General features: G+C 49.2%; 1 protein-coding gene across 1 annotated transcript; it reads left to right on the top strand.

The window, feature by feature from the left end:
• Positions 1-15255: 15255 nt before the first annotated feature.
• PRSS47 (putative serine protease 47) lies at positions 15256-25181 on the top strand. Its single transcript, XM_070496031.1, has 4 exons — positions 15256-15459; positions 16484-16761; positions 18899-19065; positions 24491-25181. The coding sequence occupies exons 1-4, from the start codon at positions 15389-15391 to the stop codon at positions 25070-25072; spliced, it is 1098 nt and encodes a 365-aa protein (XP_070352132.1). The 5' UTR covers positions 15256-15388; the 3' UTR covers positions 25073-25181.
• Positions 25182-27104: the final 1923 nt, after the last annotated feature.

Raw genomic sequence — 27104 nt, 5'->3', positions numbered from 1 at the left:
TAAAGTACAGAACAGAGTCACAAATCATAGATAAGGAAAAATCTAAGAAACCCAGCATAAGAAATTGCAGTATTAAATGGGTAGTCTAAAGCACACAGGAAAAGAAACACAGGAAAACAAGATAATGAGCGACAGATTGACAGCATTAAGTCCACATGCATCAATAATCACTCTCAATGTGAACGGATTGAACTCTCCAATAAAAAGACACAGAGTGGCAAAATGGATTAAAGAACAAGATCCAACAATTTGTTGCCTCCAGGAAACACACCTCAGCCCCAAGGACAAACACAGACTCAGGGTGAAAGGGTGGAGGACAATACTTCAAGCAAATAGCAAGGAAAAAAAGGCAGGTGTTGCAATTCTCATATCAGACCAAGTGGATTTCAAAATAAGACAGGTAAAGAGAGACACAGAGGGACAATATATAATGATCAAAGGGACACTTCATCAAGAAGAAATAACGCTTATAAATATCTATGCACCCAACACAGGAGCACCAAGATTCATAAAGCAACTATTAACAGACCTAAAGGAAGATGTTAAAAACAACACAATAATAGTAGGGGACCTCAACACCCCACTCACATCAATGGACAGATCATCCAGACAGAAAATCAACAAGGAAATAGTGGAGCTGAATGAAAAACCAAAACAATTGGACTTAATAGACATATATAGATCACTCCACCCTGAAAGAGCTGAATACACATTCTTCTCAAGTGCACATGGAACATTCTCTAGGATAGACCATATGTTGGGAAACAAGGCAAGCCTCTACAAATTTAAAAAAATTGAAATAATAACAAGCATCTTCTCAGATCATAGTGCTATAAGGCTAGAAATTAATTACAAGAAAAAAGCTGAGAAAGGCACAAAGATGTGGAGACTAAACAACACACTACTGAACAAGCAGTGGATCATTGAAGAAATTAAAGAAGAAATCAAAAAATACCTGGAAACAAATGAAAATGATAGCATGCCATACCAACTCATATGGGATACAGCAAAAGCTGTATTAAGAGGAAAATTCATCGCAATACAGGCACATCTTAACAAACAAGAAAAATCCCAAATAAGCAATCTTAAAGCACACCTAACTGAACTAGAGAAAAAAGAACAAATGAAGCCCAAAGTCAGCAGAAGGAGAGAAATAATAAAAATCAGAGCAGAAATAAATACTATTGAAACGAAAAAGGCAGTAGAAAGGATCAATGAGACAAAGAGCTGGTTTTTTGAGAAGATAAATAAAATTGACAAACCACTAGCCAGACTTACAAAGAAAAAAAGGAAGAAAGCTCAAATAAACAAAATCAGAAATAAGCGAGGAGAAATAACAACAGACTCTGCAGAAATACAACAGATTATAAGAGAATACTACAAAAAACTATATGCCAACAGAATGGACAACCTAGAGGAAATGGATAAATTCTTGGACTCCTACAATCTCCCAAAGCTCACTCAAGAAGAGGCAGACAATTTGAACAGACCAATCACAAGGAAAGAGATTGAAACAGCAATCAAAAACACCCCAAAGAATAAAACCCCAGGACCAGATGGCTTTCCTGGGAAATTCTACCAAACTTTCAGAGAGGATTTAATACCTATCCTTTTCAAGGTATTCCAAAAAATTAGGGAAGATGGAACACTTCCTAACACATTTATGAGGCCAACATCACACTGATACCAAAACCTGACAAGGACACCACGAAAAAAGAGAACTACAGGGGCTGGCCCCGTGGCCGAGTGGTTAAGTTCGCGCGCTCCGCTGCAGGCAGCCCAGTGTTTCGTTGGTTCGAATCCTGGGCGTGGACATGGCACTGCTCATCAAACTATGCTGAGGCAGCATCCCACATGCTACAACTAGAAGGACCCACAACGAAGAATATACAACTATGTACCTGGGGGCTTTGGGGAGAAAAAGGAAAAAAATAAAATCTTTAAAAAAAAAAAAGAGAACTACAGGCCAATATCACTGATGAACATAGATGCAAAAATTCTAAACAAAATTTTGGCAACCAGAATTCAACAATTCATCAAAAGAATCATACATCAGGATCAGGTGGGATTCATACCAGGGAACAGGGATGGTTCAACATCCGCAAATCAATCAACGTGATACACCACATCAACAAACTGAGGAATAAAAACCACATGATCATCTCAATAGATGCAGAGAAGGCATTTGACAAGATCCAACAGCCATTTATGATAAAAACTCTGAACAAAATGGGCATAGAAGGAAACTACCTCAACATAATAAAGGCCATATACGACAAACCCATAGCCAACATCATACTCAATGGGCAAAAACTGAACCCCATCCCCCTGAAAACAGGAACGAGACAAGGATGCCTTCTATCACCACTCTTATTTAACATAGTACTGGAGGTCCTGGCCAGAGCAATCAGGCAAGAAAAAGGAATAAAAGGAATCCAAACAGGGAGGGAAGAAGTGAAACTCTCGCTGTTTGCAGACAACATGATCTTATATATAGAAAACCCCAAAGAATCCATTGGAAAACTGTTAGAAGTAATCAACAACTACAGCAAAGTTGCAGGGTATAAAATCAATTTGCATAAATCAGTAGCATTTCTATACTCCAGTAATGAACCAAGAGAAACAGAACTCAAGAATACAATACCATTCACAATCGCAACAAAAAGAATAAAATACTTTGGGGTAAATTTAACTAAGGAAGTGAAGGACCTATATAATGAAAATTACAAGGCCTTTCTGAGAGAATTGGATGACGACATAAGGAGATGGAAAGACATTCCATGTACATGGATTGGAAGAATAAACATAGTTAAAATGTCCATTCTACCTAAAGCAATCTACAGATTCAACGTCATCCCAATCAGAATCCCAATGACATTCTTTACAGAATGAGAACAAAGAATCCTAAAATTCATACGGGGCAACAAAAGACCCCGAATTTCTAAAGCAATCCTGAGAAAAAAGAACAAAACGGGAGGCATCACAATCCCTGACTTCAAAACATACTACAAAGCTACAGTAACCAAAACAGCATGGTACTGGTACAAAAACAGGTGCACAGATCAATGGAACAGAATTGAAAGCCCAGAAATAAAACCACACATCTATGGACAGCTTATCTTTGACAAAGGAGCCGAGGGCCTACAATGGAGAAAAGAAAGTCTTTTCAACAAATGGTGCTGGGAAAACTGGAAAGCCACATGTAAAAGAATGAAAATTGACCATTCTTTTTCACCATTCACCAAAATAAACTCAAAATGGATTAAAGACCTAAAGGTGAGACCTGAAACCATAAGGCTTCTGGAAGAAAACGTAGGCAGTACACTCTTTGACATCAGTATTAAAAGGATCTTTTCGGACACCATGCCTTCTCAGAGAAGGGAAACAATAGAAAGAGTAAACAAATGGGACTTCGTCAGATTAAAGAGCTTCTTCAAGGCAAATGAAAACAGGATTGAAACAAAAAAACAACCCACTAACTGGGAAAAAATATTTGCAAGTCATCTATCTGACAGAGGCTTAATATCCATAATATATAAAGAACTCTCGCAACTCAACCACAAAACATCAAACAACCCAATCAAAAAATGGGCTGGAGACATGAACAGACATTTCTCCAAAGAAGATATACTGATGGCCAATAAGCGCATGAAAAGATGTTCATCATCGCTGATCATCAGGGAAATGCAAATCAAAACTACGCTAAGATATCACCTTACACCCGTTAGAATGACAAAAATATCTAAAACTAATAGCAACAAATGTTGGAGAGGTTGCGGAGAAAAAGGAACCCTCATACACTGCTGGTGGGAATACAAACTGGTGCAGCCACTATGGAAAACAGTATGGAGATTCCTCAAAAAACTAAAAATAGAACTACCATACCAGCCATCCCACTACTGGGTATTTATCCAAAGAGCCTGAAGTCAGCAATCCCAAAAGTCCTGTGCACCCCAATGTTTATTGCAGCACTGTTTATAATAGCCAAGATGTGGAAGCAACCTAAGTGCCCATCAACAGACGAATGGATAAAGAAGATGTGGTACATATATACAATGGAATACTACTCAGCTGCAAAACAGAACAAAATCATTCCATTTGCAATAACATGGATGGACCTTGAGGGAATTATGTTAAGTGAAATAAGCCAGCGAGAGAAAGATAGTCTGTGTATGACTCCACTCATATGAGGAATTTAAAATTATGGACTAAGAACAGTTTAGTGGATACCAGGGGAAAGGTGGGGTGGGGGGTGGGCACAAAGGGTGAAGTGGTGCACCTACAACATGACTGACAAACATTAATGTACAACTGAAATTTCACAAGATTGTAACCTATCAATAACTCAATTAAAAAAAAGGTTAATAAAAAAATAAAAAATAAATAAATAAATAAAAATAAAAGTGGGAAAGGTAAAGGGACCTAAATGAAAGTGACATTTTCACACTTTACTCCAAGTGGTAAGATATTGATAGACTGTGATAAGGAGCGTAAGTATATTGTAACACCCAGACAACCACTAAGAAAACTATAAGAGATACGCTAAAAACACTAAGATTGAATCCAAATGGAATCTTAAACAATAATCAAATAAGCCACAGAAAAAGCTAGAAAAGAGAAACAGAAAAATGAGACCTAAATGAAACAAATGTAAAATAAATAACACAAAGGCCAACTTAAGCCCTAACATATCAGAAATTACCTTAATTACCTTAAGATTGGTTCTAATCACACCAATCAAGAGAGATTGTGCGAGTGGATAAAAAAACATAACCCAACTATATACTGTTTATCAAATTCAGTGACATAGGTAGATTGAAAGTAAAAGGGTGGGAAAAGATATACCATGCAATTGTTAATTTTAAAAAGCAGAAGTTTCTATATTAATGTCAGATACAATAGACTTCAGAGTAAAGAAATTTACTAGAGGCAAAGAGGGACATTACAAAATAATATAGGAATCAATCCACCAAGAAGATAAAACAATCCTAAATGTGCATGAATCAAATAACAAAATGAATGAAGCAAGAACTCATAGAGCTGAAAGAGAATTGAGAAAATTCATCATTGTCATTGAGGACTTCAACCCTACTCTCTCAGCAACTGATAGAACTATTAGAAGGAAAATCAGTAAGGATGCGGTAGATCTGAACACCGTAATCAAGCACCAGGGTCTAACTGACAGATACGGGTCACTCCAACCAAGGACAGCAGAAAACCTGTTTGTTTTTCAAGCATCCACGAAACATTCACCAAGACAGTCCATGTCCTAGGCCATAAAACACACCTCAACAGATTTTTAAAAAATTGAAATCATAAAGAGTATATTTTTTAACCACGGAATCAAACCAGACATAAATAACAGAGAAACAGGAAAACCTCCAAAGACTCTGAAATTTAATAACCCAGTACTAAATCATGGGTCAAACAGGAAGTTGTTTCAAAGGAAACAATTGAAAAATACATAGCACTGAATGGAAATGAAAATACCACATATCAAACTTGTGGAACACAGCTAACGCCATGATAAGAGGGAAATTTATGGCACTAAGTGCTCACAGTAGGTATAAAAAGTTTCAAATCAGTAGTTAAATTTATATCTAAAACACTTGAAAAAGTGGAGCAAAATAAACCCAAATGAAGCAGATGGATGGAAATAATAAAGGTAAGAGCAGAAATCAATGTAGTTCATACAGAAAAAACAACAAATAAATCAAGGAAATTAAAAGTTGGTTCTTCAAAAAAGTAAAATAAAATTGATTAACCTCTTGCAAGAATAACAAAAATAAGAGAAAAGATACAAATCATCAACATCAGGGAGGAAACAGAGGATATCACTATAGATCCTCTAGCCATTAAAAGGGTAAGAAGGGAATACTATGAACAATTCTACTACATTCATGAATTCTGTATCTTAGAAGAAATGGACCAATTCCTCAAAAACCAGATACCAAAACTCAAAAAAATAGATAATCTGAATAGTTAACCATTAAGGAAATTGAGTTCACAATATACAAGTTCCTGAAAAAGAAATCTCCAAGCCCAGTTGGTTTCAGTGGACTATTCTACTAAACATTTGAAGAAAATTTATATCAGTTTTACACAATCTCTTCCAGAAAACAGAGGAGAAAAGAACATTTCCTAACTTATTTTATGAGGCTAATACTACCCTGACACCAAAAGCAGATAAAATGTAAAAATGTAAAGGGCTGGTCCTGTGGCATAGTAGTTAAAGGTTTGGTCTGCTCCACTTCAGCAGCCCAGGTTCACAGGTTTGAATCCCGGGTGTGGACCTACACCGCTTGTCAGCCATGCTGTGACAGTGATCCACATACAAAATAGAGGAGTCGGACATTCACGTACAGGTTTTTGCATAGACGTAGTTTTCATTTTTCTGGGACAAATGCCCAGGAGTGTGAGCTGAGTATTTGGTAAGTGTATGCTTATTAAAGAAACTGCCAACAAGGGACATGGACCAAGTCACAGGATATTCTGGGGAAATGAGACTGAAGGGAGTCCCTGAGGGACGTGGGTAAAGAGGAGGTCATCACACTCGTCTTGGGGGCTGAGGAGTCAGAGAGAGATTTGTAGGAGCATCTGGGCAGGGGTGCTTAGGAGACTTGGAAGAAATTAAGGAGTATCTGGAAGGTCACAAGACTCTTGCAAGTACTCACAGGGGCATCTAGAGGCTACAGGAGACTTTGGAAAGACTCATTGGAGTTTCTCAAGACAAGGTGTATTTGCAAAGAATCTCAAAGATGTCTGTGTGAGCAGAAGACTTGGAGGAAGTCTCAAGAGAGTTGCGTGCTGATCTCAGCCCTTCAATAACAGTGCTGTGGCCCTTGTGCTGCTTATTATGATTGTAAGACACCCTCAGCAATAACCATCAGGACACTTTGAAAGAGACAAAGTTTATTACTCACAAGTCCTGGAAAGCACACAGCACACCTGGGCCCACAGCAAGGTTGCAGGTAGAGAGAGAGTGTAGGGGCCTGGGTTCTGCTTTTATTGGGGTTGGGGGTGGGGGCCTAGACTTTTGCAGGCTCACTCGTTATTGGTACATTTAAAACATGAGAGTGGAAATTTAAAGCACAGGAAGAGAAAAACAAGCAGTCCAAGTGGTCAGTTGTCAAAATCAACCAAGATCTCTAATGCAAAGAAGCCTTTGGGCGGAAGGGGCTGGCTCTTTATCTGTCTAGTCGTGTGGCTGGCAGTGTGTTTATTTGTGACAGCCATCTTTGAAGTGGATGCCTCAGCAATCAAACCTTAAGTCAGGCACTTGCATTACATAAAAGGAAAACCAACTGTTAGGGCTTACACTACAGAGTGTCTAGGGGAACAGGAAACTTGGGTAGAGTGACATTAGTCTCAGAGGGAGTGAGAATCTTGGAAAGGGATGTAAGAATCTGGGGTAGAGAAGACCTGGAAAGAATTGCAGGGGTGTCTGGGTTGCAGAAGCCTTGAAGAAAGTTGCAAAAGTGGATAGTGGGCACAGTTCTCTTGGCGGTGTCCACAAGAGTGTCTGGGGACACAAGAGAGTTGGAAAGGGTTGCAGTAGTGTCTAGGGCTATAGGAGTCTTGCAAGAAGTTACTGGAATGCCAGGCATAGGAGACTTGGAAGGAGTCACTGGGGAGTTTGGGGGCCCAAGGTCCTTGGAGAGCTGTTCTAAGGAATCAAGAGGACACAGGTGACTTCGGAGGAATCAGACAAGCATCTTGGCATAGAGGACACTTGAAAGGATGCAAAGTAGTGTCTGGGGGCCGGGGCACAGGAATCTGGAAGGTGTTGCCCTAGTGTCTGGGGGCACATCGGACTGAGAAGCACAAGCAGGAGCATCCGTGAGCACTGGAGACTGGAAGGAGTTACTGAAAGGTTTTGGAGGCACAGAAGGTCAGGAAGTAGTCTTAGTAGTGTCTGGGCACACTGGGAAATTAGGAGGGATAGTGCAAGACTCTAAGAGCAAAGGAGACATGGAAGGACTCGTGAGAGTGTCTGGGGAACAGAGCACTTGAAATGAGTCTCTGGTATGTCTATGGGCAAAGGACCCTTGGAAAGAGTCATAAGACTATCTGGGACAGAGGAATCTTGGAGGATTTGTGGGAGCGTCTGGAATAGCAACTGCCTAGGAAAGAATCCCAGTGGTGGTTGGGTGAACAGCAGACATAGGAGTAGCTGCTGGAATGTCTAGGGGCACACAGGGCTTGAAAGCATTCACAAGAGTATCTGGGAAGCAGGTGATCTGGAGGGCAGTGCTGGAGTATTTCGGGCCTGGAGACTTGGAAGTAAAATCAGTGGTGTCTGAGACACAAGAGCCTTGGAAGGAGCTGCAGGACTGCCTGAGGCCACAGGAGACTTGGAGGGAGCAGTGGGGGTGTCTGGGCACACAGGGGCCAGGGAAGGACATGCAGAGGGCCCAGGCAGGAAGACTTAGAAAGAGTCTACTCAGTATAGGCATGGGTGACTTGAAAATAGCCTTAGGAATGTCTGAGGACACAGGAACTTGGAAGGAGTCAGTTGAGGGGCTGACTGGTAGTATGGGAGACTCTGAAGGAATCTCTGGAGCGTCAGGAGAGAGACACCAGTAAGCAGTCGTAGCAGCATCAGGGGCCAGAGAATATCTGGAGGAGTCATTGGAGTGACTGGGGACACAGGGCACTTCAAGAGATTCTCTCAATCTGGGGTCTAGAAGGCAAGGCAAAGTGAGCATGAAGGATGCTTGGGAGGTGACACAGAGTGTGGCATAGAGGAGATTTAGAATGCCAAGATGGGGTAGAGGGAACCAGGAAGGACTCTCAACAGCATCTGAGTGGACAGGAGACCTGATGTCTGGCCTGTGCTATATGTGGATATTTAAACATATTCATTCTTGATAGAGAAGAAATGTGGGTGGGATTTCTAGAATAATGGCATGGGGAGCTCATCAAACCCTCTCTCTGAAAAGCAGTGATAAAACCAGACAAAATTATTGAAAGCAACCATTTCAGAACTCTATAAATTGACTAGTGCATCCACAAATTGAGAAGTGTTTATTAAAGTAAAAACAAAAAACTGCAGAGCCTCGAGTGATAACAGTGGGAGTTCCCCGTGGCATTATTGCCTGTGGCAGCTCATACCAACAGCCCCCTCCCTGGCTCCATTAGCAACAGTAGTCCTACCAGGGTGGGGCAAACTGTGAAAACTGGCAGTGCCACTGCTGGAGAGGTCTGACTTGATTTGGAGCAGAACTCTGAAATACCCAACACCTTTGGCCTTTGTCAGGAACGGTAGCAATTTTGGTGGGAACCAGTGAGGAACGGCAACATTGCAGATAGCCTGAGGTCATGATCCTAGTTGAGGTTAACAGCAGACTGGCAGGCTAACCAAAAACTTAGAGAAATCTGAAAAATGAGACTGCCATAGTGGGCCATAATAAACTCCCACATTTCGTTGGCGGTCTGGACAGGTAAACACATGTGCAATGCTGGGGAAAAATTGGAGACAACCTTAGCTATTTACATATCCCTGGTTGAATGTAAGGCCATGTGCAGGCATGGAGGAGACAGGAGGGGATCCAGTAGAAAGGAAAACCTAGAAAGACTTATAAACAGCCTAAACTTTGAATGCATTCCCCAATCCACACACAGGTCCATTGGAAAAGGGTGAAAATCTCATGGACTCAAGATATTTTAGTGTAACCTCTGACCAAGTGCTAAGCTATACCAACACAAGGGTGACTCCTAGAAAGCCAGGTTTAAACATGAAGACAAGAATTTTTAAAAATAAAAACCTGAACAGAGACATCAGTTACTGCATACCACAAGGGAGACAGGCACTACATAATTAATCCAGGTAAATTACTAAAAAGAAGGAACAGCAACAACTCCAGGAGGTGGGAGGCAAATGAAAATCCAGAATGGATGCAGTATTTTTTCGAAAATGTCCAATTTTCAACAAAAAAATGGACAGGAAAGTGAAAACCATAAAATAAGAACTGGATGGGGTCCAGATATTGGACTTATCAGACTAAGATTTCAAAGCATCTGTTATAAATATGTCCAAAAAATGGAAAGGAATCATGTTTAAAGAATTAAAGGAAGGTATGATGATAATGACTCAGCAAATAGAAAACATTAATAAAGAGATAGAAATTATAAGACAAGAACCAAGTAGAAACTCTGTAGTGGAAAACTATAATAATGAAGATAAAAGATTCATTAGATAGTTTCAACAGAAGATTCAAAATGGCAGAAGAAAGAATAAATGAACTTGAAGATAGATCAGTAGGAATTATCCAATATGAAAAACAGAAAGAGAAAAAAATGAAGAAAATTGAACAGAGCCTCAGAGATCTGTGGGATACCATCAAACATATCAATATAAGTATAATGATAACTTTCCAAATTTGATGAAAAATAATTTAACAATAATCTGAAAATTCAAGAAGCTCAACAAACTCAAAATAGGTTTAAACCAAAGAAATTTACATTTGGAAACATCAAAATCAATCCATTAGAAGACAAGGACCAAGAGGGAATCTTGATATATGTGATGATCATATAAAAGACTGTTTCAATTAATAGCTGACTTCTTATCAGAAAAGAAAGAAAGAGGGAAGGAGGGAGGGAAGAAGGAAGAAATTAAAGTCACCCAACTTTGAATGGAAGAAGCAGAACTTTTATTCTCAGAGGACATGATCCTTATATGTAGAAAATTCCAATGAACTGACCAAAACAAAACAAAACAAAACAGACTAGAAGTAATAAACAAGTTTAGGAAGGTCACAGGAAGCAATATTTCTTACAAAAATAATTGTATTTCTATACACTAGCTTCAAAAATATGAAAAAGAAATTAACAATAATTTCATTCACAATAGCATGGACAATAATGAAATGCGTAGAAATAAATGTAAAAAAGAAGTTCAAGATCTATATACTGAAAACTAAAAAATAATGCTGAAAGATATTATAGATCTAAATAAATGAAGAAACATTTCTTTTCATAGATCAGGAGATTTGATATTATCAAGAAGACAATTCTTCTCAAACTGGTCTCTAAATTCAATACAGTCCCTATAAAAACCCCAGCAGACTTTGTGGAGGTAGAAATTGATAAGCTGATCCTAAAATTTATATGGGAATGGAAAGGGCCTAAAATAGCCTAAATAGTTTGGGAAAAGAATAAAGCTGGAGAACTTTCACTCACTACCTCATTTTCATTCACTACCTCAAACACATGTCAATCTAGACAGTGGGATCCTGGCACAAGGACAGGCATAGAGATCCAGGGCACAGAATCAAGAGTCCAGAAATAAAACCTGACTTTTTATTATGAATTGATTTTCAACAAAGGTCCCAAGACAAGTCAATGGAGGAAAGGCCAGTGTTTTTTGTTTGTTTTTTTAAAGAAATGGTGCTGGAACAAATGGATATGCACAAGCAAAGCCAAAAAACAAACAAAAGTCACATCACACTGGACAAAAATGAACTAAAAATTAATCATAGATCCAAAGGTAAGCACCAACCCTTAAAATTTCTCAAAGAAAACATTGGAGAAAATCATAGGAGAAGAACCTCTTAGACATGACATCAAAAGCATGATCCTCACGAGAAAAAATTAATAAATTAGACTTTATCAAAATTTAAGACTTTCGCTCTTCAAAAGCTGCTGTAAAAAGAATGAAAAGACAAGCCACAGACTTGGAGAAAATATTTGCAAGTCACGTATCTGGTAAAAAACTTCCATCCAGAATACAGTATATAAAGAAGATTTACAGCATAATAAAAGAAGAAACAACACATGTTTTGAAATAAGCAAAAAAGATTTGAATAGATATTTCACTAAAGAAGATATATGAGTGGCAATTAAGCACATGAAAACACATTCAACTTCATTAGTCATCGGGGAAATGCAAATTAAAACTACAATCAGATACCACTTCACACTCACCAGAATGACTATATTATAAAGACAGATAATACAAGCGTTGGCAAGCACACGGAAGAAGTGGACGCCATACGCCATAACAAGAATGGAAAATGACACAGATTCCTTGGAAAGCAGCTTGGCAGTTTATAAAACTCTACAGATAAACTTACCATATGACCCAGCAGTTTCCTCCCTAGGAATCTAGCCACGAGAAATGAAAACATATCTATACGAAGACCGGCACACGAGTATTCACAGCAGCATTGCTCACAGTTGCCAAAAACTGTGAACAACCCAAACATCCATCAACTGTAAATGGATAATCACAGTGTGGTACAACCATACAGTGGAACGAAGAGGAACAGGATGGTGACACGTGGGGCAGCCTGGACGAACTTGAGAGTGATTCTATTTACATGAAATGTCCAGAAAACACACATTTAAAGAGACATAAAGCAGAGCAGTGGTTGTCTGGAGCTGGGTGTGGGAGGAGAGATTAACTGCAAATTTGGTGATTGTTGCACAATTCTAAAAATTTACTGAAAATCACTGAATTGTCCCTTGTAGTAAGTGAATTTTATGGTATACAAAATATATCTCGATAAAGCTGTGAAACAGTTAATAAGAAATCTCAAACAGTTACCTAATTTAGTCTTTCTGTGGATTAAATGTACCCCATGCAGTCCTCAGTCTCTTACTGGCTCCTTTTTCTTATTTGGCTCCTTTCCATGTTTTGGTCTCTAATTTTGTTCTAGATGCTTTCTTTTGATGATTTATCCACTCCCGTCAACTGTCCGTGGCGTCAACTATCACCTCACACCTTAAAGTCTCTATATTTCCAACCCAAATCGACTTCCCGAATTCCAGATTGGCACTATTTCTAACACCTGTTGGACCAATTCACCTGTACATTCCACAGGAACCTCACATTGTCGTTCAAGATGGTCCTCATTCTCTTCACCTCCCTTCACCATCAACCCTGCATTCCCTTTTACAAAATACGTGAATTCTTCCAGTCTCTAGACTGAAGTACAAAATCTTCCTAACACTAATAAAATTTTGCCAGACCAGAAATATATATTTTTTAATTTATTGCACTTTAAAGTTTTTAACCAATAAGTAAGGCTGTGTGCCCCTTGGTTTGTGTCTTCTTAATAACAACAGTAGTTATTGAGCCGATACTCGATACTCTCGCATACTGTGTGCAGTGCTGTCTCCCTCGCTCTCTCAGCCCTAGACATAGTGGGGAATAAAATAATTTCCCTGTGGTCTGGAGTGGACAGTTCAGTGAGGAAGACGAACTATTAAGGAAATAAATGAGAGATGATGAACTCTTACCTCCAATCTTACCAAGACACTCAGGACATTACATCCTGGAATAGACAATACGGCACACATCTTTGAAATTTGGATGAAATCACAGATTAACATAGGATTAGGGTGTCAGTATTAATCTCAGAAAATGTTTGCAATTTGACCGTTGAAAGTGACACATTTTAATGTTTAAACGTTCATTGTCTAGATAACTAATTAGATTGAGCATTTTTTCCTGTTTGTGGGTCTTTTTAATTCCCTTTTCCATGAATTACCTTTTCGTACCCTTTCTGATTTTTCTATGTCCTGTCTACTGTCTTTTCTCGTTAATTCTCAGGAGCGCTTGACTGCACTGTGGTCAGAGGCCAGGCATGGGCGGGATCAGGACCAGGTTGGGGAGGAGTCAAGGCCGGGGTCAGGGCTGGATCAGGGCCAGGTGCGGCCCAGGTCAGGGTGGGGTGAGGACAGGGTCAGGGCCTGGGGTGAGGGCTGGGTCAGAGGCCAGCGGGGCTGGGGGTCAGGGTGGGGTCGGGGCTGAGTCACTGCTGTGCTGGGGCGGGGGCGGGGCGGGGCGGGGCAAGTCCAGGCAGGATGGGCGGAGGTCAGAATGGGGTCAGGGCTGGGCTGGGGCGGGGTCAGGGCCCAGGGTCAGGGGGTCATGGCAGGGTCAGCGCCCCTGGCAATGGGCGCGGCAGCGCGGAGCCCCCGAGGACGAGGCCTGCTCTGTCTGCTGCTGCTGCTGCTGCCCGCGGCCGCCCCCGAGCCTCCGGGGTCCCCGCCCTCCGCGCCGGCCCCCGAGGCGCAGCGGTTGGCCCCTGGAGCCGCAGGTGGGGGAGCCGGGGGCGCGGGGCGCGACGGCGACACGGCGACAGCACAGGACTGGGGCTGGGGCCCGGGCCTGGGGCCCGGGGTCGCTGAGCCTCGTCTTCTTTCGGTGCCCCCCAACCAGCAGCCCAGAGACCACCCCCACACGGCCGGGCCGTTGGGGGCCCAGGCGGGGCTGGGCGAGGACAGCACCAGGGGTGCTGAATGAGCGGCCCTGAGTGCGGCCCGAGCCTCACTTCCCTCCCTGAGCCCCAGGAGCACAGGCCGGGCACCAGGATGCCCCTCAGGGGCTTGGACACACGCTGCTGCCCAGGCGTGAGCCAGAACCGGGGCTGGCTTCATAGCCCTCTACCTGCCCTTAGAACCCGAGAGTCCTGAGTCAGAGCGTGGTCACTTTCCCAGGTCTCACAGCACCACAGACTCCGCCTGCAGTCTCCCTCCCTGAGATGCCGGGGTGACACGGAGGGCACAGGCACTTAGGGGCCATGATCTTGAGCCAGGGACACTGGTACCCAGAGACCTGCCCCTCTTTGACAGGCTGGGTGGGCGTGAGGGTGCCCTGGTTGAGGGAAAGGTCTGTGGCCGACAGCCCTCAGCCGCTCAGGGGCGCCAGCTCCCTGGAGATGCTCTGGAGCTGCTGTGGGCACCTTGGTCCACCTGGACTCGCCTTGCCCCTCCCACCAGAGCCCTGGGGCCCCATTCCCACAGGGCTTGCTGGGCTGTGTTCTGCTGTCCAGTCCTCAGCGACCAGTGACAGCAGTGTCGGAGCAGCCCTGTCATTTTGGCCAGCCCACTTGACCCTTGGCCTTGGTTTTCCATGTGCGGAGTGGTTGGGACCTCCCTGGTAATGGCATTTGGGGTGCCAGCAGTGCCTCCGCCACAGGCGGGGGGATCTCCACAGTGTGCGGGCGGCCCAAGGCGACGGGGAAGATCTATGGCGGCCAGGACGTGGTGGCTGGCCAGTGGCCGTGGCAGGCCAGCCTGCGGTACCAGGGCTCGCACATCTGCGGAGGTGCCCTCATCGACTCCCACTGGCTGCTTTCCACTGCCCACTGCTTTGTCAAGTGAGTCCACCTTCCTGGGGTGCCAGCAGAGGGGCTCGAGGGGAGGGGGACACGGGGGAAGAGGAGGACAGGGTGATGGGCGTCCCACGCCGGCTCCTCTGAGCTTTGGTCTGGGGAAGTCTGTGACCTCCAAAAACTGCCTTGACCTTTGTCCCCTCCACCTGGATTGTCCTCCCCCTCACCTCCCCGGATCCTCCTCATCCTGCATCCTCAGCCCCTGGGCCTGTGCCCTAGCACAGACGTGCCCCAGGAGATGGGCAGTGTCTGTGCTGAGCGCCATGCGGCGTGGACCAGCCTCAAGCCACAGCTTCTCCTCAATGTCACCGCATTCCTGGGCGTCAGACTCCAGGTGGGGACCTGGGACTGCATGTACCGCCAGCAGCCGGGCGAGTCTCCTCATCACTTCTGCAAAACCACGTGCCCAGGAAGAGTGGTGGTGTCAGGCTGGGTGGGTGGGGGGTCCCTGACCTTGGAGAGTGACATGGCCACTCAGGAGGCCAACTCGGCTGGCCCTCCTGGGCCTGGCCCGGCACCCGGCTTCTGAATGGAGAGGAGGGTCCTGAGGGAGCAGGGGTGTCACACCCTGGTCAGTGAGCGGGAGCTCGGGCACTGACTGGCTTTGAGAGCCCGGAGTCCTGTCGGCACCTTCCTGTCCACGCTCCATGTGAGACCCTCTGCAGCATCGAGGTGGCAAGACCCCGCCCTGAGTGTCTCGCCCACTGTGGATGAGAAGAGCAGACCCCATGGGAGAGGGAGGCAGTCGGGAGCGGGTGGGACGGGTTTGGGCACAGAGAGTGAGGGGGAGGGCTTTCCGGGGGTGAGGCATGCGAACGAGGCCCAGAAGGTGGGCGCTTCTGGTCCATCACTTGTGTTCAGGGAGCAAGGTGAGGCACCGCTTCTGCACTCGCTTGTTCATTTAACAAATCTTTTGTGAGTGCTTGTAAGCAAGTGGGCAAGCAGCCCTTGGGCAGGAAGGTGTTTAAGGAAAGGAGGGGCAAGAGAGGTGTTGGGGCCATAAGGTGGGTCGTGGGAGCCCTGGGAGGGTCAGCTGAGAGCTAGGATTGAGCCAGGCTCCGCTGGTGCAGGCGGAAGGCCTCGATGTGATGGTCCCACAAAGACCTTCCAGCACTAGGATTCAGTGCTTCTCCGATTCTAGGGTGTGATGGAGAAGCCATATGTCCTGAGGTTGGGAGTAGAATATCAATCAGCCTCGAGAAAGAAGGCCTCCTGCCAGTTAGAAAAGGAGACTAAAGCTGCCCAGCATCATGTGGGGTGGAGGGTCCGGGGGGTGTGGGCAGCTAGATGAGGATGCTGGGGGAGAGAGCTGGCCCACGCTCAGAGATGACAGTGACAATGCGCCCTTCCTCCTCCAGCAAATCCCGGGCCCCAGAGGACTACCAGGTTCTGCTGGGAAGCACCCAGCTGTACCAGCAAACCCAGCACACCCGGAAGGTGTCTGTGAGCCGGATTATCGTGCACCCAGACTTTGAGAAGTTTCACCCCTTCGGGAGTGACATAGCCATGTTGCAGCTGCTCCTGCCTGTGAACTTCACGTCCTCCATTGCCCCCGTCTGCCTCCCAGCCCCTGGCATGCAGCCGCCCAGTCGCTCGTCCTGCTGGATAACTGGCTGGGGGATGCTCAGCGAAGACAGTGAGGGGGTGTGGGAGAGGCAGCGGATGAGGGCAGGGGCAGGAAGGAGAGGGGAGGCGAGGGGAGGGAAGTAGGGGTGTGCGGCCCAGCCTGAGGGGTCCCCAGGCAAAGAGGCCAATGGACTGTGGCCCTCTGGGCCTCATTTGCAGAGGATGGACCATTCTAGTTCTAGTTCTGAAAAGTGTGTGATTCTAAAGCTTCAGAGTTCCCGGAGTCTAAAGCTCTGAATCCTGAGAATCTTTGACTTCTGGAATCAAGAATCTGGGCTGGTGGAGTCCTCCTGGTTCCTGACTCTGAGGTTTTAACCAGCCACAGGTCTCGGATGACTTGATCCAGCTCTAAGACCATGCTTGGGGCCTGGCCCATTCAGGCCACCGCTCTGATTTCCCATTGTTGTAGAAGGCACTCGGGAAAAGTGGAAAGACAACACGTTTATGGCTTCTGACCTCTGAGCCTGCAGGATCCAGTTAGAATGGTCCCGACTTCAGAGCGTTTCACATCTCTGAACCTGTTTGCTCTTCCCCTGACCCAGGCTGACTGCCTACTTCATAGGCTTATTAGATGAACTGAATCACACAGGAAAAAGTCTGTTTTTTCAGATTGAAAGAGGAGAAATGTAGGCAAAGACTGATGAACAAGAGTCTTTACTAGAGAATGGAGTGTTTCTGGTCTAGAGAAATGCTTATGGCATAAAGTTAGGGGAAAAAAGCATACTTATTTATAGGGTCGTAATTTGGTACGGTGTTTCTAGCAGAGGTGCTCCAGGTGTTCTGGACAGACTGTGTCTTCACTGGGTGGGATGTGCCAGCTTCCCTGGCCCTTGCCTGCTAAGTGGCAAGAGCTCTCCCTAGCTGTAGGACAGCCAGGCCCCCAGCGTTCTCTCTCTGTCACACACACACACAGAGACTCACATGTACACACACACACACAAGCTGGCTCTTCCTCGAGGGCGGGGACCACGTCTTGCTTGTTGTAACATCCCAATCTGTGCCATCGGGCTGGCACCTGTAGGTACCGCCCTGCTGCCCCCTGGTCCAATGGTCCATCATTTCCTGACTGCCTCCAGACGGCCCCGCAGCATGTGCTCCGCTTCAGTCTCCGCACAGCCGAGTGTTTGCTTCAAAGCCTGAGTCACCCCACTTCCCTGCTCAGTACCCTCTGTGCCTTCTCATCTGAGCTTAGAAAAGGGTCCCGCCTCCCCACCTTAGCTCTCAGGCCGTGTGTGATGTCGGTCCCCATCCGCCTCTGCCTCATCTCCTACTGCATCCCTCACACACGCCATCCCAGCCACCAGGGCTCCTTCCTGCCTTGAGCACGCCAGGCTGTCCTCGCCCCAGCCTTTTCCTCCGCTGTCTTCCCTGCCCCACTGTCCTCCCCGCTCCTCTCTACATGACTCATTTCTGCTTTACCTCTGCAGCTCAGCTCCTCCCCAGAGGAGGTTTACTTGACCGTGTGAGCTAAAGGAGGCAGCCCCTCCCATCACATCTCCCTGTCTTGTTGCCTCCAGTCCACACACGAGATCTAAAATAATTCTATTTACTTACTGCATTTACCCATCTCCCAAACTGAAAATGTTCCCCTGTGTCATTAGAGTCTACAAGATACTTCACACGAGGACAGAGAAAGAGATGGGTGCTTGGCTGTGAGGACGGATGGGGAGGGGTAGGTGGGAGGATGTGTGGGTGGAAGGGAGGATGGATGGTGAGTGGGTGGGTGGATATATTGACAGATGGAGGGGAGGATGGCTGGGTGAATGATGAAGAGATGGATGGAGGAATTGTGGACAGAAGGATGGGAGAAAGCGTGACAACGAATGGAGAATGGATGGGATGGTCGGTGGACGGTTGCTAAGCCAGTGAACGGCATGTGCGGGTGCGATTTGCCTTGCTTTGTGGAACGGAGAGGTGTGGTTTCTGGCCTCAAGAGAGGTGGAAGGAATAGGATGAGTTTGTGAAAAAGTCTGAGAACTCGGAGAGGAGTTTTTTAGGGGCAGGAGGAAGACTGTTGAAAGCTCAGCTGTGCTGAGAAAGCCCCTGTTTGGGGCAGCGGTGAGCAGCACGGCGCGTGGTGGGAGTGCAGGTAGCCGGGGGTCCTCAGCTGGGCCGCAGACCCTTCACGGTCTTCCCCCTCCTTGCAGCGCCTCTGCGGTGGCCCTTCCATCTCCAGGAGGGTAAGGTGGGCCTCATCGAGAACAAGTTCTGTAATATCTTATATGGACAAAGACTGGACAAAGGCGAGGCCCCCCCAGTGCATGACGAGATGCTGTGTGCCGGGGACTTCTCGACAGGAACGGCCATCTGCCGGGTGAGTGAGCCCTTTCTGTTCCCCCCTTGCCTCCTCTCAGGGCTTCAATTTCCCCAGTGGTGGGGCCTGTATCACCTCTGCTCTCTTTTTGGAGACCCCTGGGCTTCCCCTTGCCTCCCTCTGTGTGTCTCCATCCCATAGCAGAGTCCTCCAGCCAGCCCTGCCTAAGCCCATGCCGCACGAGGGCATCTGCTGGCAGGACCTCAAACAGCCTCTATTTCTGAGGCGTATTTTAAACTTTTTTTGAAGTATAACACACATGTGTACGTACAAAGGAGTACAACATCCCTCAGTGGATAGTTGGATGGATTTTCACATAGTGACGTGTGTGACCAGCTCCCTGGATGCTCCACCCGCGTCCCCTTCCTGCGTCTGTCTCTGACACCCAAGGGGAAACACAGTTCACTTTTAACACCAGAGATCAGATTCTGAATTTTCCATAAGTGGAGTTTATTTCCAGTTGACAGTCTGTCGCATCTCAACGTCGTGTTGTGAGATTCCTCCCTCCCGTCACACGTGGGTACGGTTCGCTCATTCCCACTGCCCTGTAGGACTCGACGGTGTGAACTGAATTCTGTGGGCAGTTCTCTGCTTGACGGATAGTTTAGTAGTTTCCAAGGTTTTCATTTCATTTCGTTTCTAAGTACTTCCTATATTTCTTATTCTGTTTCACAGCAGGCGGTGAGTAGAATTATTAGATTAAAGGTGTGTGGGTGTTTGTTAGGTTAAGAGGTCTGGATGTTCAGCTTTGGCAGCTGTTACGGCGTCTCCAGGGGCGCCCTGGTCCCTCCACAGTGGCGGAGTGTATTTCTCAGCAACACTTGGCCCTTTCCATCTTTTCTCGTTTTGGTGGATGTGTAGTGATATCTTATTATGGTTTTAATTTGCATTTTCCTGATGACTAATTAAGTTAAATATATTTTTATATGTTTATTGTCGTTGGATATCTTCTTCTGTAAAGTTTCCCTTCAGGTTTTCCCCCCTCATTTTTCTGTTGGGCTGTCTGGCCTTTTCCTTTAGGAGCTCTTGGTATGTTTGTCTATTTCTGTGTATTGCGGATGAGTCCACTGTTGGACACGTGGGTTGTGAAGGTCTCTTTCTGCTCCCTGTGATGCCCATGTTCTAGGTGGGGAGCAGGCCCGGAGGAGGAGGAAAGTGGCTGTCCTGAGGGGAGGGCCGTGCGCTGCCGTGGTCCCTACATGGCCTCAGGGCCCAGCCTCCGGAGCTGGCATCCCTGCGTAGACGGGCATGGAGTCGAGGGGAGGGTGTTAGGGCTCTGGAGTCAGAGACACTGCTCTGCCACGTGTCCCTGCCTGGTGACCTCGGGGAGTCCCTTCCACCTTCCGAGCCCGTGTCTTCATTCACAGTGTGGGATTCTGAGCCTCCTTCATGGGATTGTTGAAAGGATGGTGTAGTGGGTTGAATAGTGTCCCCCAAATTCCTGTCCATTTGGAACCTCAGAATGTGACTTTACTTGCAGATGTGGTTAGTTAAGAATCTTGAGATGAGACCGTTCAGGATTTCGGGTGGACCCTAAATCCAGTGACTGATGTTCTTGTAAGAAGAAGGAGGGACACAGAGACAGTTGATTTCAGACTTCTGGCCTCCAGAACTGTGAGGAATAAGTTTCTGGGTTTTTTTTTTTTTCACTTTTTATTGAGATTACGATAGTTTACAACCTTGTGAAATTTCAGTTGTGCATTATTATTTGTCGGTCGTATTGTAGGTGCACCACTTCACCCCTTGGGCACACTCCCCACCCTCTTTTCCCCTGGTAGCCACTAATCTGTTCTCTTTGTCCACGTGTTTAACTTCCACACTAGCGGAGTCGTGCAGAGACTGTCTTTCTCTATCTGGCTTATTTCACTTTCTGCTGTTTTTAAGCCACTCAGTTGGTGGTAACGTGCTATGGCAGCCCCAGGAAAGGCACAGGGGACTGATGGGCTGCGCCTGGCCTGTGGGCAGGACTCATGGCGGCCGTTTTCGCGACTGCCCATGACTGAGCCAGAGGGAGGAAGCCGGCCACCTGCCATCCTGGTAGGAGGTAGCCCCAGGTTTCTTGGTTCCCGTCCATAGCCAAGGGTATGGACCCTCAGCTGTCTGGCTTGGCTCATCCTCCCCACAGAGGCAGCTGCACCCAGAGGTGGAGCAAGGGGCTCAGCCCCTGAGTCCCCATCCGGGTGTCACCCTAGATTTCCCTTCCAGCCTTGTCCGCCTTCTCCTGCAGAGGCCATGCGCGTGGCGCTCAGGGCCATCACCCTTTGTCTGCCTGCCTGCTGGACATCCACGGTGCCCCTTGACCCCGCTCCTCCTCTAGTTTCTCCCCCGGCTGAGGACACCTCTGGGCTGGACTCCTCGGAGTCCCAGCAGATGACCCCCCTCCTCCCTTAGCCTTTCGGTCCTCACAGCCTGTCGGTGAGATGCCATCTGGATTCATCTTCTGCCACGTTGCCTGCTCTGGCCCTCCCCCTGCCCCCGGGGCACTCTTGTCTCTCCTGAAGTGCCCCTCCCCCTGCACGGGCACCCAGGAACAGCTCCGAGGGGACGCGGGCTCAGGGGGACTCAGCACTCAGACTGTGGGGCATAACAGATCTGGGCGCAACAGACCTGGTCCAGTCTGGGATCTGCCTTTACTGGCGTGTGACCTTAGCTCGGCCTCCTCACCCATGCTCTGGGGTGGCCGGCAGCCCCCTGTCCTCGGGTGCCTGGCAGTTAGCAGGCGCTTGGCGCTGTTGTTTCCTCCCCTGCTGGCTGCCCCTCTCTGGGCGGCGGTGGTCCTCCGGCTCCCATCTCAGACCTGTCCTCAGTTGACGCTGCACCCGGCACACGCACACAGGTGGCTGCTCTGTCTCTACAGTCGTGCAAACCTCAGCTCACTTTGCACGGGATGCGTCAGCGTTGGGGTTTCTTCTGCCTCTGAGAGCTCCCCAGGGGCCAGGAGCTGTTGGAGCCCTCCCCATCTCCCCATACTGGCCCAGAATCCAGCGTGATACTGGAAACCACATGGCCAGTCTGCGTGAATCGCTGAGGCCCAAGTGGACAGGGACTACTGCCCGGACAGGGACCAGGCCTTGCCCTGGCCTTGAACAGCTGGCGGTGGGTACACTGTGGAGAGGGCCAAGCTCAAGAGGTGGGGACCACCGAGGGGAAGAGCTGAGATGACGATGGTGCCTTCCCACTATCCCAGAAGACCCTGTGTATGACAAATCACCTCAAACCGAGTGGCTAAAACAGCAGAAATCTATTATCTTACTTTCTGGAGTTCCAAAGTGTAAAACTGAGGTGTAGGCAGGGCCGGTTCCTTCTGGAGGCTCCAGGGGAGCATGTTTCTGTGCCTTTTCCAGCTTCTAGAGGCCGCCCGCCTTCCTTGGCTTGTGGCCCCTTCCTCGGTCCTCAAAAGTGCATCACTCTAGCCTCTGATTCTGTTGTCACATCTCCTCTGACTCTCACCTCCCGCCTCCCTCTTTCCTCATGTGGACCCTGTGACTACATTGGGCACCCAGATAATCTTCCTATTTCAAGATCCTCAACTCAACCACAGCTGCAAAGTCCCTGTGGCCACATGAGGTAGCATAGTCACAGCTTCCAGGGAGGAGGATGTGCATCTCTGGGGGTCACGTTTTGGCAGCCACACCGTGTCCCCTTCTCTCTCCTCCAAGCCGCCACTTCCCCCAGGCCTCCCTGTCAGCTGGAGGTCTCGCTTCTTATTTCACTGAGAACACCCCAGCAGTCAGACCAGAGCCCGCCCATCCGCCCAGCCCTCTGTCCCCACCCTGCACCGTCCATCTCTCCTGAGCCCTGCGGCTGCAGCCATCCTGCCACCACTCCTGGAGCCCAGGGGGCCCACAGGCCCTCCTGCCCCCGTCCCGTCTCTCCCTATCGTCTCCAGATAAACGTACCGCAGCTGCCCTCCACCCCCACCCCCAGACTCCTCCTGACAGCACCGAGTCTCTTTAACCTGCTTCACCCAGGTGTGTCCCCACCGTGCCACCACAGCCATGTGCCCAACGTCCCCAGCAGCCTCGGTCTTGCCAGACCACAGGTGGACCTAAATCCTCCTCTCACTCAGCACATCAGCAGGTCTCACTCCCGTTTCCTGGGTGGCAGGACTCACCAGCCGCCTGGCTCTGCTCCCGCTCCCCTCCCTTCCACCTCTGAAAGCTGGGGGTCCCAAGGCTCCCTGCTCAGCCTGTCCTTCCCCTCTCTGTGCCTTGTCCCAGTTGGTGAGAGGAGCTCAGATTCAACAGGTCCGGTTGACTCCTCCTTCAAAATATTATCCCAAATCTATTTCTCACTGCCCTCACCCCTCCCCATCAATAGTCTCTCCCCTTCTCTCCGGGAGTCACCTCCCCACTGGTCCTTTCTCCACAGGCACCAGCTGATTCTCCATGGGGCAGACCCGGCCCGGCCCTCAGGCCTGCCCCAGTCCTGTCTGCCCCTGCTCCCCACAGCCCTGCTGCCCTCCTCCCACCCACCTGAAACTGGCACACGGGTCCCCTTCCTCTGCTCCCTGCGCTCCTGTGTGGAGTCTCAGCTCGGGAAAGCTTTCTGCTGCCACCTATGGGATGCCCTCCCTGCCCCGTCCGGTCCCTTCCATGGCTTGGTTCCGCGTGCCACATCTGACCACGGCTTGTTGGCGGCTTACAGAAGCACCCCGGGGCAGGGGCCCGTCCTCGCAGCCCTGTGTTCCCAAGAGCCGAGGGGGCCCTGGACTCCCCCTGCGCGCTGGGCGGTGGGGGAGGAGGGACAGGCGGCCCTGGCCCTGCTCCCCGCTGCCCGCGATGAGACCCTCCATGGGCTGATGGAACGAGTGGATTTCCAGCCAGATGGTCCTGCCCTGACTGCGTTCAGGGCTCAGTAACTCCCGGCCGCTCCCTGGGGACCGCGCTGCTCCCCGGCAGTGTGGGCCTGGGCTGGGCGCTTTCTGAAGACGCTCCACCGTAAGCTGAGAGGAAGCAAGGGCCTAAATGAATGAAGAAGGAGGGGACCCAGCTGGGGACCGCTGCTGACCCCAGCGCGGCGGGGGCTGTGGGCTGCGGGGTGTTCGGCAGGCCGGCTCCGCCCGCAGTCCAGCCCCCCAGGCCCTGTTTGGGGAGCTGTCCCCTCTGGGCCTTGCGCAGTGTCTTGTCTCGGGCCGCCGGGGACGGTGGTGGGGTGCACGTGTTGATGGAAGCCGATCTGTGCTTGTCCTGAGGGTCAGTTGGGAGCCCCTTGAAGCACGATTTGTGGCATCGATGGTGGGTCCGCGGTGGTCGCTGGTGTGGGACCGTCCCCACGGCCTCGACAGCGGGACACAAGAGCCCCGCCTGCCCCCGGTGTCCGCACGGCCACCGCCCGCCCTGACTCCCTCTCTTCCCCAGGGCGACTCCGGGGGGCCGCTGGTCTGCGACCTCCCTGATGCCTGGGTTCTGGTGGGGCTGGCCAGCTGGGGCCTGGACTGCCGGCACCCCGTCTACCCCAGCGTCTTCACCAGCGTCGCCCACTTCGCCAGCTGGATCGCCGACACCCAGAGACGCACCCCGCCCCCGGACCGATCACTGACCCCTCCGCCGACCCCGCTTCCGCGCCAGCCCTTGCGGGCGGCCGGCCCCCCGGGGCCCCGCGCAGCGCCCCGGCCACCGCGCGCCTGGCTCCCGCTGCTGTTCGCACTTGGGGCCCCGAGGCCGGCCCCGCAGTGACCTGCCCAACCCCCCTGCCCCTGCTTTCTGCCGCAGGCCCCAGGCTCCTCTCTAGAACCTTCCACGCCTCCCCTCTCCCAGCCCCACCACTCTCAGCGTCCCTTCTTCTTGGCTTTCCTCTCCATCAGCTACCACCCCCAACACCAGCCTGGAAAAACAAAATAAAGCAAATAAAAGACTCATCCTGCTCCTGTCTCGGGGTCCCACTGCCCCTCCTGCTCCTCAGCATCCATCCCTTCCCTGAGATCAATCGTCTGGCTCCCTGGAGGAGGAAACACAACCTGGTGGGGAGACTGTCCAGGGAGGAAGGCAGGAGCGGGGGACACTGAGGGAGCAGGGCCGCCAGCTGGGGAAAGAGTAGGGTGTCTTCCCTTCCAGACTCTGCTCCCACTGTGGGAGCATGCAGGCCTTCAGAGGAAGTGTATCAGTCAGCTCCAGCTGCATAACAGCCACAGCAGATGGAGCACTGTAAACAACAAGGGTTTACCCCCTCCCAGTCCTGGGGCTAAAAGTCCAAGATCAAGGTGTGGGCAGGGCTGGCTTCTCCTGAGGCCCCTCTCCAGGGCATGTAGGTGGTTGTCTCCTCCCTGTGTCCTCACATGGTCGTCCCTCTGTGCATGTCTGTGTCCAATTTCCCCTCTTTATAAGGAGACCAGTAACACTGGATTAGGGCCCACCCTAATGACCCCATTTTACCGTAATTGTCTCTTTAATCCCTCCTCCAAATACAGTCACATTCGGAGGGACTGGGGGTTAGGACTTCAACATACGACTTTTGGGGGAATGCAATTCAGCCCATGGTAGGAAGTAAGACATTCACCAGGTGTGAAAGTGCAGGGGAGCAGGGTTCACCCCCAAAGTAGAGAAACATCACTCCAGGGTTTGGAGGAGGGAGGACCGACTCCCAGTGGAGATGGAGGGAAGTCCCAGAATGCGGGGCAGTGGAGCTGGACTGGGGCGCATGACCCCGGTCGTGAGGAAGGGGTCCTGGCCTGCAGCATAGAGGGCTCTCGGATGTGGGGGTCTGAGAGAGGGAGTCAGAGGCAGACAGAGGGGGCCGCACGCCAGGCGGAGGGCCTAGCTTCAGGCCAGCAGTCCTCAGACGTCTGCTCCTGGAGTCAGCTCCCAGCACTCCTCCCGGCCTCCGTGGCCCCACTCTCCCCAGTCTGAAGGGCCCCGTTATCTTCCCACCTCCCTGGGCCACAGCCCCACGTGAAATGGCACCCTGCTGTCCAAGGCCCTCTACCAGCCTGCCCCGAGGTGCCCATGCACCTCCAGCAGTTGGAACCTGGTGTCACCTTTTCTGCTTAGCTGACCCAGGACTTAGTGGCTGGACAGTCAGCCTCAAATCAATGTCCTAGGTTGGCCTTCCTGCCAATCCACCTGACATAGGGTCCTTGTGCAGCCAGCAGGACCCCAGCAGACTCACAATGCACCCACCCCAGCCTTCAGACACAGAATAAGATGGGAAAGCTCCCATTTAGCGCATGTCCAGAACAGACCAGATGCCATTCAAAGGGTTCAGTGCAAATTCTTCCCAATCCTGGCATTGCCCAAATATCCTGGGACAGCAGGTGGGTGCAAACGGACTCACATGCCTGTTGACACCAGGATCTCACTGGCTTTGGCCAACAACACACAAGAACTCCCTTCCCAGGGTAGTCTTGGGAGGCCTCAGAAAGTGTCTTCCCAGTGTTCATACCTGTACGGGCATTGCTGGCAGTCCCTGCCTCTGGCCGTCCGTCTGGCTGGAGCTCCACCAGTGAGATACCACTGTGCACCCACCACATTGTCCGCCCTGAAGAGCTCAGCAGTGTCTGGAAGGGGGAAGATGACCTTCCCCTCCGTTGGTGGGAAACTCAGTTGTGGGGCCTCAGGCCCCTGGATGTCAGTGAGTGACTGAAACAGCATGTGGTTCACACACCTTCTACACGAGGCTGGGGAGCTTGGGCAGTTCAGTCGGAGTATTAGCCACTCCTCTGGCCCTAAACTCTGATTCTTCTCCCAACAGCAGCAGCCTCAGGCTGGCCGTGCCCTAGGGGCCTGGCCTCTATACACTCTAATCCTGGAGTCAGGTGATTCCCTGCCCCTCCTGGGTCTTCTCAGACCTCTGAACAAGGGATCCCAACACGCAACTCATCCACAAGACTGACGGAATCTCAGCTCCAGCCCAGCCAGTTTTCCCATAACCTGAAGCCAGCTTAGTGCTCAGTATTATTATCCTGGTTTAGTCTCGTTTTAAAGATAAGCTGAAGCCTGGCAGGTTCAATAGCTTTTCAGAGATGACATGGGCAGCACATAGGGGAATAGGAATTCAAACCTACATCTCTCTTGGGAGAGCTCGAACCCCTTTGTTCTTCC

This window comes from Equus asinus, chromosome 23 (genome assembly GCF_041296235.1).
Source record: "Equus asinus isolate D_3611 breed Donkey chromosome 23, EquAss-T2T_v2, whole genome shotgun sequence".
Lineage (NCBI taxonomy): Eukaryota > Metazoa > Chordata > Mammalia > Perissodactyla > Equidae > Equus > Equus asinus.
Note: the sequence above shows the minus strand (reverse complement) of the source record. Positions and strands in the feature narration are given on the sequence as shown.